This window comes from Protomyctophum parallelum (genome assembly GCF_964188405.1).
Source record: "Protomyctophum parallelum genome assembly, chromosome: 3".
NCBI classification, from domain to species: Eukaryota; Metazoa; Chordata; class Actinopteri; order Myctophiformes; family Myctophidae; genus Protomyctophum; species Protomyctophum parallelum.
Window position 1 is genome coordinate 43774498 of NC_139698.1, and position 13439 is coordinate 43787936.

Genomic DNA, 13439 nt, shown 5'->3' on the forward strand with positions numbered 1-13439 from the left:
AATCGCCTTTTGACGCCTGTTTTCCAAAGGCCCTGGGGCACCGAGACCGCCTTTGGACGGCTATTTTAATATCAATTGATTACGGTGATCAATTGTGTCCGGTATGCGCTCATAACACTCCGGTTCCGGTGCGCTGGGAAATAAAAGTTAAAAACGGAAATGAAAATTCCGCTGTCTTATAGTTACTCAGATTCTTCTTTTTAGACCAAAAACAAGCTTGATTGAAGCTCATTTCTCTAAACGATATGATCCTAGCTTACAAAAAGTATGTTTTGGGTGGATTCATTGACGATCGCGGGATTTTTTCCCCCTGACTCTTAGTTGGCCAAATAGCGCTCTGAGACAACCACCAGATGACGCTGTGGCGAATGAGTTAAGAATTTGTTTAGAAATCCATGTCTTCAGTAGTGTGGTAGAGGGTGTGGTTTTGCTTAAAACATTGCTGATCCACAAGCGCTCAAGTCTCAACGCGTCGCAGTGCAGTGTGTAGCATTGAGAGAGCCCCTGCCTCTCGAACATTCTCTGCATGCCCCTGCGTTGCAGCCTAGGGTGACCACCACGCCGACGGCCTGGGCCTATCTGCACAAATTATTGTACAACTTTTTATATGGTAAAGTCTTTCTATAAATTATTTTTCATTGATATTACTTTTTTATTTAATTTGATTGTAGCTTTATTCAGAATAAAATTAACTGAAAGAAGCCATACATTCTTAGACAATCTGAATGCCTCGAGTGACAGTAGAGGGATAGGAAAGTGTGATTGATTGAATACTTTTGTAGTAAGTTTGACATGTAGTAGCCTACAGTCAAACGTTATGCTAAAAGGATAACACAAAAAGCCCCAGGGTAAGAGACCGTAAGACATATAATACATACAATACATATCGGTAAGAGCTTCAGTAACAGGAGTGTTTGGGGCGGGGGCAGAAGATGCTATACTATCGCATGGATGCACCTGGGACGTATCCTCAGTGATGTATCCCAAGGTCATCGGGGTTTCGGGTCTCACAACATCATACCCCTCACTCAGGTGACTCAGCCGGGGTGATCAAGGCCCGACTTATACGTCCCAGTAGCTACCCACGATTAGTCCCATTAGGGAAAGACCCCACACAATCCTCCGCTCCCGAACTACTCTGCTGGGACTGGGAGTCAGTGGGAGGTAGACCAATTTGGCGCGTGGAAGGACTAGGCTGGGTTGACTCCTGTTCGGGCCCCTCCTACATCTCACCAGGTGCACTCCTGCTCTCACCAGGTCCAGGACTTGTGTGTTGCACCAGACTCCCAGTCCCAGCACTCAAGGTTCAACGTTCAAGGTTTCTTTATTCCCAAGGAAGAAATTTGTCTTGGACCCCAAGGACCCGCTCTGCAGCATACAGATACAATACAATACAAAACAATACAATACAATACACAATACAAGACAACAAAGGCACACAGTGACCCATACAACATTAAAAAAACACACACCAACATACCTAGTGCAAAAAAGACATCACCTCAAGACGTCACTCCTGACACTTCATTCAGGAGTGGTGGATTCCTGAGCTGCAATGGTTCTGCAAGCTCCACCTGGCCACGGTGGCACTGCAGGCTCCACTTGTGGCTTGAATGACTGTCCTAAAGGCCTCACCGTGGGTTGTTGGGCACTTGGGCTTCCTCAACCGGAGTCGAGATATACTGTATGTACATACGTTGGTCATGCACAGTATGTCGTGCCAAGATTACAAAGATATTGTTAGCTCCTATAGCTCCTGGCTATTTTTTTGCAAGATATACAAAACTATTATGCTGCTATTCCCAAAAACAGTTGCCGAAATTCAGGTTCAGTTTCACCATGGGTGTGAAGCTATATGCAATCAACTGCTCTGAATAATGACATAGTGTAGCCGAGATGTTTTATGGTTATTGTTTGCAGTGTATCATGTGAACAGGACTGGGAAAAAGTTAGCAACCTGGAGAAGTGACAGCTGGGTATTCCTGTTTCTATTCTTTAAGTTATTCTTTGAATTTGTTCCTTGTCACCATGCATATGAGGTTGATCAGCAGGGAGAGGAGTGTTCAAGAACAACAACTAGTGTAGGATGTTGCATTACTGCAGTGCTATGCATCTTTGGAACCTATATGATGCTTATGCTTTCAACTGGCAGACTAGAGCCATTAAGTCGTTCTGTTAATGTTTTGACCTCTGTGTCATAAGTAAAGTGACACATTTGATGTTTCACTGGTTCACTTTGGTAGCAGGGTTGCTGATTTGATTTCTCTAAGCTTCCCTCAGCATGTGCACCATTGCACATTTGCAGGCAGGCATTCTGTTTGTTTTAACGAAATCTTACCGCCATCTACTGGTCAGAACTTTTGTCACATCATTTTAAAATAATTTTAGCAGTACACACAGCTAGTGGGCATAGGGAGGCTGAGGAGGAGAGTTGACTGTTGATTGGCTGAAATGGTTTTTCGTACAAGAAGCTGGAGAGAAGAAAAAGTTCTGCACACCATCTTTATGCTCCATAAGTATGTATTAAGAAAAATGTATTAAGAAAGCGACAAAATCAATCTTGAGAGATATAACCGCACACTGTCACTCGCACGATCAAGAAGTTTTTATTGATGCAACAATATTTTGGTTGTGTACAGTCAATAGGAGCCAATAGGCTGCATATTAATTAAATGCCCCGCACTCGATTTTTGGATCCAGCGCATCATTTTATTTTGAGTTTAACTATATGTTCAAAACAAATAAATATAGGCTACGTGGCTACTCAAACAGCCGGACAGTCCGCGTCATTATATCTTCCTATACAGGAGTAGGCTTTTGACAGCAGATGGAGGAGACCTCATAACAATAACTTAAAGGACCTATAACATAAAATTCAACTTTTTCAATTTCTTTTGTGTTTTTGGGGCTCCCATATGTGTTTTCTATCCCCACAAATAACCAATTTTGAACAATCAGGCTTTCATATCATATTGGTGCTTTAATGGAAATTGCTCTCAGAAACAGCTCAACTGATTTTGGTCTCATCGTGATGTCATCAATGTCACCCTACTTTGTATAATTCCTCCTCTTCTTCAGTCTTCAGTTCCAAATTTGCATTTCCACTTTGTTTACAATGTCCACCATTGTTGATTTTCCAAGCTGGCATGGAATGGAAACAAGCCTGGTGTTATCTAGCATCAGTATTATAATGACTCAAATATTAAATAATCTGCATATCAGCACCCCCACCACCTCAGGACATTGTGGTACTGCAGCTAAAACTGCTTTCAAAGTCCAGAAAGAAATGACAAGTACTGGTTATATCAGAGTGGTGATTGAGGCTCAAACCATTAGAAATAACTTTGAGGGACATAGACAATATGATATTAAATATTAAAAGCAGTTTTAAAACGCATGTTATTTGCGCTTTAAACAAATATGCCTATTAGGCTACCGGGCGAGAGAGAGATATGGCAAGCCCGACAGTTTATTATAAAGGTATATATATATTGGTAGAGAATTGAATTGACAGAATTGATTCACATATTTATGGTCGACTCAAAGTGACGTGCCGTCGTTGCAGAGGAACACCTATGGCGCCCCCCCCCCCTAAGGGGTGGATGGGCCTGTCGGAATGGCGGTATGTCGAAATGGCAGTATGTCGAAATGGCGTTATGTCGGAATGGGGGTATGTCGAAATGGCGTTACGTCGGAATGGGGGTATGTCGAAATGCCGGCATGTAACCCCTCAGGAGGAAGGTCACCTGAAAAGACAAAGTAGACTCTCATACATGATCCTCCAAAAATAATACAAAAGAAACGTCCTTGTTGACTTAGTTTTTGTTAGATTTTCCCTTCTATCAATTTTGAAGGAGTTCCCACATTTGCTGTTGGCTGCTTTTCCTTCATTAAGTCACCATGAAGCACCCCCACAATATCACACCTCCTCCATGCCTCAAAGTGAGGACCAGACATCAGATCTCATCAGATATCATCTGTTCACCTTCTCTGCATCACAAAGACACAGTGGTTGGAACCAAAAATGTGGCCTCAGTAGAATAAAGGAGAGATTTGCAGTCTACTGGCCATTGCTCATGCATGCTACTTGGCACAAACAAGTCTCTTTGCCTTAAGCCTTATTTCATCATATTATGACAGTATGTATCCCCAGCTGAAAATAGACGATTTGCAAGGTCACATTCTGCTCCAGCCTGGAGCTCTATATAGTAACCATTGCAATAGTGTTTGTTCAGTTCCTTTTTTTTTCCTCATGTTTGGATGAATTGAACAAGGTGGACCCTCTTGTAAACAGTAATGCTTAATGTATTGGGTCGTCCACTCACAGTTAACAGTCTTATTGAGTTGTGCTTGAATTGTACTGTAATTCTGCAAACTGTTAATAAATATTTAAATCAATCAATCAATCAATCAATGGCCACTGGCCAGACTCTCATGGACATCCAAGCATCACCAGACACATAGGGTAGAGATAATATAAGAGCTTGAGATCTATTATTTGTTCCACCACGCAGACTTTTGCAGAGCATAATGCCCCCATTTTCTTAGCATAAACAAACAAATCTAAAGATATAGGCTATCTGAAAATAAAAATAAATACATTATAGGCCTATATCGGCACCGTCGTACGTCGACGTGTAATGTACATCCTAACTAACCCCGCCTCTCCTCTCCTCTGAGCCAATCCCAGTCTAACAGCGGAGGCTGCAGTTGGCCACGCCCGGTCTCAACCGCAGCCAGAGATATAAATGCTTTGTCACCCTGCGGAGTGCGGATGCTGCTATAGTATAACTTAAAAAGTGCTCGGTGGATCGTCGTGGCGTAAGCGTGGTAGCAGCAGCGTAGGTGTATTGTATTTCTGCTTCGTTGTTAAAACACTTTTACATTCAGAATGAGGGAAATCGTGCATATCCAGGCAGGCCAGTGCGGTAACCAAATTGGTGCCAAGGTAAGGAAGCGGTTACATCTAATAATATAAAGAGCACATGACTAACTATGTTTAATGCTTTGATTTTTGGAATAGGCTGGTAGACTTTCCTCAGACACACGGCAACATATTAATTTAACACAGTATAGATTAAGTAGCCTACACAATAGTCCTGTCAGCTGTCACTGCATGTGTAGCCTATTGTGTAAGCTTTTTCTCTGCTTTTTCTCTGCGGTAACTGGTGGGTGGGTGTGGAATAGCGGGCCAGTTGTCTGGTAATAACAGTAGGCCTAACGTTCTCTCGTCTCCACGGGTTTTGTTCACACTGCGCCGGGTGTGTCTGGATTTCGAGGGTGGGGATTCATTCAGATGACCTCAAGACAATGTCTGGAGAAACCAACCAGTGTTGTCAGTCTATTCTTCACTTGTCATTGTCCGTCAGTGTATGCAGCGCTGCCTTGCCTTGGTCCCTTTCCCCTTTGTCTGCCACGAGTTGCTATTTTGCTGTTCGGAGTCAGGACAATAGCCGTGCCTGTGAGTTAGAATAGAATATGCATGCCAAGTCGTTTCACCTCGCATCACAATATGGTGGATCAACAATATCCTATCGATCACGATAATTATTAATGTAGACTCAGACTGCGGATGTACAGCAAAGCGCTATCTAGAGGGGGGGGGGGGGGTGGCAGGGGAAGGGTGGGGCAGCCTAATTAACAAAGACCATTTTCCTTTTTAAAAGAGGACATTTTGCAATGGATATCATCAATGTTTTCCATAAAGTAGGGGAACACATTTATAAGTTTATCACATGAGCTAATTATAACAGTTTATAACATTTATAACAAGTTGTCTTTGTCATCTTCTACTAGTGGCTAGTTTGTCTTTCAGTCTATACCAGGCAGAAGCCTCTGTGAACAATATATAATTATACACAAACGGTCTGTCATCATGGATCATTTTTTTCCTCCCTTATGTATATTTATTATTTAGGCCTAGTTGAGCACTATTAATGGACAGCATACTGTATGATAATGGATGTAGCCAAGCATCTTAGTCAGTAACCACACACTTGCAAGGGCCTGCATGTATTACAGGATGCATCATTATCCTGATGCTCTGCTGACAGAGATTTTAATGTCCAGAAAAAGTGGGGTCTGACTTTATAAGCATGTCTTCTTTCCTCTCCTCACTAAACCAAATTAGGGATGGCGTGGGGGAGGAACAGCTGATGCACAGTGTGGATTCATTGTGAATCATTGGTCTCTCTCTGCTGGGTTGACTTAATTTGCCATTACCGAATAGAAAGAAACGCCCCATAGCAGAACAAAGACCATATGATAAAGATTTCATGTAGAACCCTACTACTTTGACAGTTTTGTTGTAATTTCAAGATATCTGCATTGAAAATGAGAACTGGAGTAAATCTATATCAAGGCCCAAATAAATCAAAAGTCCCTGTCTTGTATTGAAGATGTATTGGGCCTTTGTCAGTGTGTAATACGGTGTTACAATAATACTACTGATAGCCCCCCCCCCCACCCCATATGATTGACAGGCTTGCTGGTGTATTAAATGGTGGTGAATTAGGGTCAGGGTGTGGCATTGCCTCCTGCATATTGTCTCCATTATTTATGGTTAGCTATACCTTTTCCGTCAATACTGTAGTTTGCCTCTGGCTGTTAGTTTGTCAATATTGCCAATGCGTCTCTCTCACCTCCTCCCAGCTCTTATAGTGATCGCCATCAGATTAAGGTCACATCTCTATTTTCTCTATATAGGATGGTTTTAATAAAGTGCAGTGTGGTATTAAGTCTACAGCTAACTCCAATCTCTTAAATACTGAGCTGAAATACGGCCTGCTTATCCAGATTACTCTAAATCCCTTCCTTAATGCTGCTGTCCACAGAAAACCACAGTGCATATAAATGCATGCCTGCAAATTATCGGTCACGCCAGTGTTTGATAAAAACACAAGGAGATCCAAGTGTGGTCTTTTAAAGAGCCACCATGATGTGAATACAGATCTCCTTTAGACAAATTGGCTCCTTCAGCATAGTGTCAGTGTGACTGCCTGCAAATAAGATAATTTTAAGTTTAGCCTCTGCATGATCTATAGATCCTTTGTGCTTTCTCACTTTTTGAGTCTGAAAGAACCATTCTCTGCTGTCAGCACAGCCTATGAATATGGAAATATACAGCTGTATCGGGTTCAATGGTTAGATATAACTTTCTGGGAGCCAGAAATATGCAGTTATTTTCCCCAGAAAACCCTAACCCTGCTGCTGTTTTCCTCGTCTAGTCCTCCTTCCAGTAAACCACATGCATGGCTAATGGAAAGACACTTTCAGTGTTAGTAACTGTCATGTGCTACCTTCCATTTTGTGTCTGTATAGTTCTGGGAGGTAATCAGCGATGAGCATGGAATTGACCCTACTGGATCTTACCATGGCGACAGTGACCTGCAGCTGGATAGGATCAGTGTTTACTACAATGAAGCTTCAGGTAGGTAACCACAACCTCTGACACTTGGTATTTTATATAAAACACAATCAAGGACATATTAAGCCTGAGCTATCCTTGATTGTACTTACTTGCCTGTGTCATGCACTGAAAATAGCCGTGTTTGTGTTTGCTTAGTCTTGTCTGCTGATGGCTACTTTCTCCTATTCTCTTTCTCGTGGAGGTGGTAAATATGTACCCAGGGCAATCCTGGTGGATCTGGAGCCAGGTACCATGGACTCTGTGAGGTCTGGGCCGTTTGGGCAGATCTTCAGACCTGACAACTTTGTATTTGGTGAGTGGACTAAAAACTAAAGCACACAGGACAAATAATATACTCCTAATAATAAAACGATACCGCATTGTTACGACCCTTATTTCTTGGGGTGTAAAGGTCGCAACATAAGCGAACAGGACAAAGGATTTCAAACTGAATATCCATTTATTTACACAAAAATGTACAAAAATATGTAAATTGAAGATGGCTAATCTTTAACAGAAAACAACTAACTAAAGACGCTCAATCAAAAAAGACTAATCAAAAGAGGCTTGGTTTGGGTCAGAGGACAGAGGAATTTAATCTCTGCTGCTGTTAAGCTGACAACAGAGGCTTTATAGGGGAGTACTCTGAATAAATTAACATTTATTAGTGTCTACACTACAAATAAAATACTAATAATATACTATAGAGCTACACAGCGACCAGCCGCTTTTTGACCATGTGCTAATGCCAGAAGAGAACTCATTCATTTCGAGTGACATTTCAGAAAATCTTCTACGTCTGCAATCAAGCCAGCCTGTGAATGTGATGAAACATGACCATAAAAATGTTGAAAAAGGCAAAGGTACAAGACGGAGTACATATTTTAAGAATCATGGAGGAACTACTCTTCCTATAAATGATAAACCACTGCGCATACCTTTCTTATGCTTCCAACCAAATGATAGTTTATAAATTATAATAGCTTGCTTAGCTAAACTTTCCATGGTAACATGAGCTACACTGTGAGTATTTCCCCATGACATCGCAAATTATGCATGTTATTAAAGATAGATTGATTGCATACAGATTTATGGCTTCTACAGGAGCATATAGCATTGTTTTACAATCATGTTGCTCATGGTAAGACTACATTGAATTAAAATTATGACATAACAGCTCATAATACAATTTTCTAGAACAATATTAATGGGACTTTTGCACCATGTCTGACGTACTGGCACACACTGTATGCAGCAGCTTTTGAATTACTACTTAGGAAGCTATTATGTGCATATATTACTCCACCCACAAAAGCATTAAACACATACAATACAATGTGTATGACTATGAGCACAAAATAATTTCTCACAAACACGATGGGTCTAAGCTTTCACGGGTGCCCTGGTGAGAGCCCGTATTTTAATATATCATTTGAAATGAACAAAGGCAACGTCTCTATGGCTGCCAAATGTTTTTTTTTTTTTTTTTTTTGCAATAAAACTCTTGCATAAAAAAAAGGGATGGGTGGATTTTAAGGTAACACCCTCAACAGTTTTGGAAGTTATAAAAAATGACAACTTGTTTCTCTCCTGCTCCTTCAGGCCAGAGTGGTGCTGGAAACAACTGGGCCAAGGGCCACTACACAGAAGGAGCAGAGCTGGTGGACTCTGTCCTGGATGTGGTCCGCAAAGAGGCTGAGAGCTGCGATTGCCTCCAAGGCTTCCAGCTAACCCACTCTCTGGGCGGTGGTACTGGCTCTGGCATGGGAACCCTGCTCATCAGCAAGATCCGCGAGGAGTACCCAGACCGTATCATGAACACCTTCAGTGTGGTGCCCTCCCCCAAGGTCAGTTACGCATGTGATGGTTGCATGATACTAGTTTTTATTTTTTGATGCTTTTTTTTGTCTTCCTTGGTTTGAATTTGTGAATCTAAGGAACTGAGAATGAATTCCTTTCTGTTAATTTCTGTCTCCAGGTATCAGACACAGTGGTGGAGCCTTACAATGCTACGTTGTCAGTCCACCAGTTGGTAGAGAACACAGATGAGACCTACTGCATTGACAATGAAGCCCTCTATGACATATGTTTCCGCACACTCAAACTTACCACACCTACCTATGGAGACCTCAATCACCTGGTGTCGGCCACGATGAGTGGGGTGACCACATGCCTACGTTTCCCCGGCCAGCTCAACGCCGACCTCCGCAAACTTGCCGTCAACATGGTCCCTTTCCCTCGTCTGCACTTCTTCATGCCGGGCTTTGCTCCTTTGACCAGCAGGGGGAGCCAGCAGTACCGTGCCCTCACAGTGCCTGAGCTCACCCAGCAAGTGTTTGATGCTAAGAACATGATGGCTGCCTGTGACCCACGTCATGGCCGCTATTTAACCGTGGCCGTCGTGTTCCGTGGACGTATGTCCATGAAGGAGGTGGACGAGCAGATGCTTAATGTCCAGAACAAGAACAGTAGCTACTTTGTAGAATGGATCCCCAACAATATCAAGACCGCCGTCTGTGACATTCCACCCCGCGGCCTCAAGATGGCCGTCACCTTCATTGGCAACAGCACGGCCATCCAGGAGCTGTTCAAGCGCATATCTGAGCAATTCACAGCAATGTTCCGTCGTAAGGCCTTCTTGCACTGGTATACTGGCGAGGGCATGGATGAGATGGAATTCACAGAGGCAGAGAGCAACATGAATGACCTGGTGTCAGAGTACCAGCAGTACCAGGATGCCACTGCTGAGGAGGAGGGAGAATTTGAGGAGGAGGCTGAGGATGACGCTTGAAGAATTTGCTGTGACGATCAAGAGATCCAAGTCCAAATGAAGCGGAATTAAAAATGGAATAGTGACCAGAGCAGTGTTAGAATTAAGAAAACTCATTATGTATTATATTTGTAATTGACTGAAAATAAATTGGCGATTGACAATTTCTTGTCTTTGTCATTGTATTTTATGAACAATGTTGCTCTCTTAGACCTGTATGCAGTTCTCTGTTGTGGTAGAAGCTATAGGCTATACATAGTTTCCACTTTCTTAATAATAATCAGTTCAGTTACTACATAAAGGGTGATTTTGATACTACATATTTTACTACAGACAAAAGGTCTGTTGTATACTTACTATGAACTCACTGCATATAGTATTCAACAAGAAGGAAAACAAAAGCAGGATTGTTGCAGCTCTACCAATCCACATAAAATGTGAGTTTAAAGCTAATTTCTGTATGGTCACCAGGTTTTGTAAGTATCCCCCCCCCGCCCCCTCATAGACTTTACATAACTTCATGTTAATATCTTGCCAACAACATTTCAAAGATTCTGGAACTGCATTCACTGAGACAATGTTGATGTCTGTTACCTTACTAGACTTACCATTCATCCCAAAATCACTTTCAAGAAGATATTCATAGTCTGTTGTCACTTCAGTACAATTAAATTAAGTACCAGTAACTGGCCGCTAAATATTCAAATGTTCTGTGCAATTAAGAACCTGTTTGGATAAGACTATCTGCTAAATTCCTAATTAAATTACTGAAATTCTGACTAAGTAGAACCGGTCAGACGATGGGGCCCCATCTGTGAGTGCTCATCAAATGTATTCATATTTTAGTATATCTCAGTAGCTGCATTCTGTTTTGACAGTGACGAGGCACGTTGTCAGACATTACTAATCCGAACACAAAATCTAACCTCAGTGTTAACCGGCCATGTAAATCCCGTAACCCCATATCAGTCTTAACCGGCCACTAAGTAGATGTCAAAACACTAGCTGTGATCATTGCATAGAATGCAGCTACTGAGATCTTGGTTGATCAGTAGACAGCTACTGAGACCATTCAATGATCTGAATAAATGATTTTGTCCCTTTCAGTGCATTGATAGAATTCAAACTGGGAGCTGTGATTCTTATCATTCTTCTATCACTGGTGGGTTAGACCTTCATACGAGGAGATATGAAGAATAGACCACAACCACTTGAATGCAACATTACATTACAGCTGCTATGCAGCAGTAAGTTGGGCCGGCCATTTTGAGGAGTAGACCAGGAGACATGAGCATGGTTCATTGACAATTAAGAAACCAAACTTGAGACCTTGGCTGCGTCCGAATTCATTCCCTATGCCCCATATAGTGCACTACTTTGGGGTTCCGCCATTTTGTTATAGTGTCCGAATATGTAGTGAGCATTTTTGCACCCTACAGTAGTGGACTGAAGTATCCCACAATGCACCGGGAATTGTAGGGAGCTCCCGATGGTCACTACAAAAACACAGCGAAGCAAATCTGCCCCATAATGCATTGCGCAAGCTCGCTCTTGAGCGCACATGCACGCGTTTGCGCACGTGCGCTGCTTCTGCATGCATGCGCTCATCGCGCTCCAACTCAGAAGAGGCAGAAGTTGAACTAGCGAAAGAACTCAACACAAATGTACTTTTTAAACTTTCGTTTTCCCCTCTTTTCTTCCCTGGCGGATCTCGAAGCTACAGATCGAGACAAATGATCTGTGCATTTATTTGAAATGGTTTTATTTTATTTATAATAAATCTACTCATTTGCAATAGTATTACTAATCTGATTCATTGTATCACCCAGGCCCAGCGCATGACGTTAGGAGAGGAATCAGTTGCTTGCTGTAGAATATATTTGTGAGATTCTTTATCCCAAACGTAGGCTAAATACATGCATGTGAGACACATATTAATTGTGTCCGAACATATGTTTTATTAATATTCATTCATTCCTGCCATGAAAAAATATGCTATCTAACATTATTTCATTGAATTGCGATAAATGCATTAAAACTTCATTGTGTAGGCAGACAAGGCAGTCATTTATTGGTCTGCTGTTTCTGTTAACACCAAACGTCCGTATTGTGAGCAGAGCTTGTAGATCGGCTACTTTTGGTAATTATTTACCAAAAGTACCCAAGTAAAAGTATACAAGCTCACAACACGGACGTTGCGCGTTGCTTATAGATCGGCTATTTTTGCCGTATCCCCCCGCCCCAGGATTAGCGGGGGTTCATGTGGTCATGCTGCTGATATTTTCATATAGCCTATTGTCAAGGTTGTGCACTGTTTTCATATTGCTGGATAATGGATATAGCCTAATATTAATTTATTGATAATAATCATAGGCCCATTGTTATTTTAAAATAACCTTTTTATCATAGATATATAGGCCTAAATGCCTGCAAACATATTTTCATTAACCTATTTTTTCTTTATTCATTCATGAATTTAACAAACTGTCCTTGCAGGGAGGTGACAGCCTGCAGTCACTTATTTCTTATTTGATACAGTCTGTTCCTAGCGGAAATTCAGCCGCAGCGTTTTGACTGGTTTCTTGTAGTCAGTTGATTCTTCATATCCAAATGAGTGAAACGGCCGGGATAATTTGTTTATTTTTCAAACAGTTCTTTATGAGGCGATCTGAAAAAACCTAATGGGGATTTCATGCAAATAAAAAGTACATGAACCCGCGGAACTACAGCGCCCTCTACCGATATTGACGTCAGAGTCGGTGCTCCCCATACAGGGAGTATTGTCCGAAATCTTCACTATAGAGTCCACTAGAGTCTGGATCCCCGTATGGGGGGTAGGGAGTAGGGAACAACCCTAGCAATTCGGACGCAGCCCTTGAGTCAGTGTGTATGACTTATAGGAAATCGCCAGGGCTGCATGTAAAGGCAGATTGCACTAGCCTGAGATCCAGCCCGATTTATTTTGTCAGTTACTACTCAAGACAGCCACGATACTTGTGCTTCAGTAGCGAGAGACCATAGAGAATTTTCACAGGTTTAGATCTATTCTTTACAGTCTATGGTTTAGATATATGCTTTTTCAACTAAGAGGTGCCGTTTTTCCTTTATTTGCAGATGGGTTCTCAGATTGGCTTTTTACAGGATTCCATCTAGAAGACTGGCCCCCAAAAACCCTTTAGCTGCCTGCCACTGAAAGTATCCACTGAGGAAGCAGACAGAATATTTTATTTTTGTCATTTTTATACTCACAGAATGTGAGTA

General features: G+C 41.9%; 1 protein-coding gene across 1 annotated transcript; it reads left to right on the forward strand.

Moving 5' to 3' along the window:
- The first annotated feature begins 4789 nt into the window (after nt 1-4789).
- On the forward strand, nt 4790-10345 carry LOC310855564 (tubulin beta chain). The gene is made up of 5 exons (XM_083760615.1): nt 4790-4948; nt 7321-7429; nt 7611-7721; nt 9011-9255; nt 9387-10345. Exons 1-5 carry the CDS (start codon nt 4892-4894, stop codon nt 10197-10199), a joined length of 1335 nt encoding a protein of 444 aa, XP_083616741.1. The 5' UTR covers nt 4790-4891; the 3' UTR covers nt 10200-10345.
- The last annotated feature ends 3094 nt before the right edge of the window (nt 10346-13439 follow it).

Coding starts and splice junctions, on each gene's coding strand:
- LOC310855564 (XM_083760615.1), top strand. CDS start 4,892: ATGAGGGAAATCGTGCATATCCAGGCAGGCCAGTGCGGTAACCAAATT. Junction 4,949..7,320: donor GTAACCAAATTGGTGCCAAG/GTAAGGAAGCGG, acceptor GTGTCTGTATAG/TTCTGGGAGGTAATCAGCGA. Junction 7,722..9,010: donor ACCTGACAACTTTGTATTTG/GTGAGTGGACTA, acceptor CTGCTCCTTCAG/GCCAGAGTGGTGCTGGAAAC.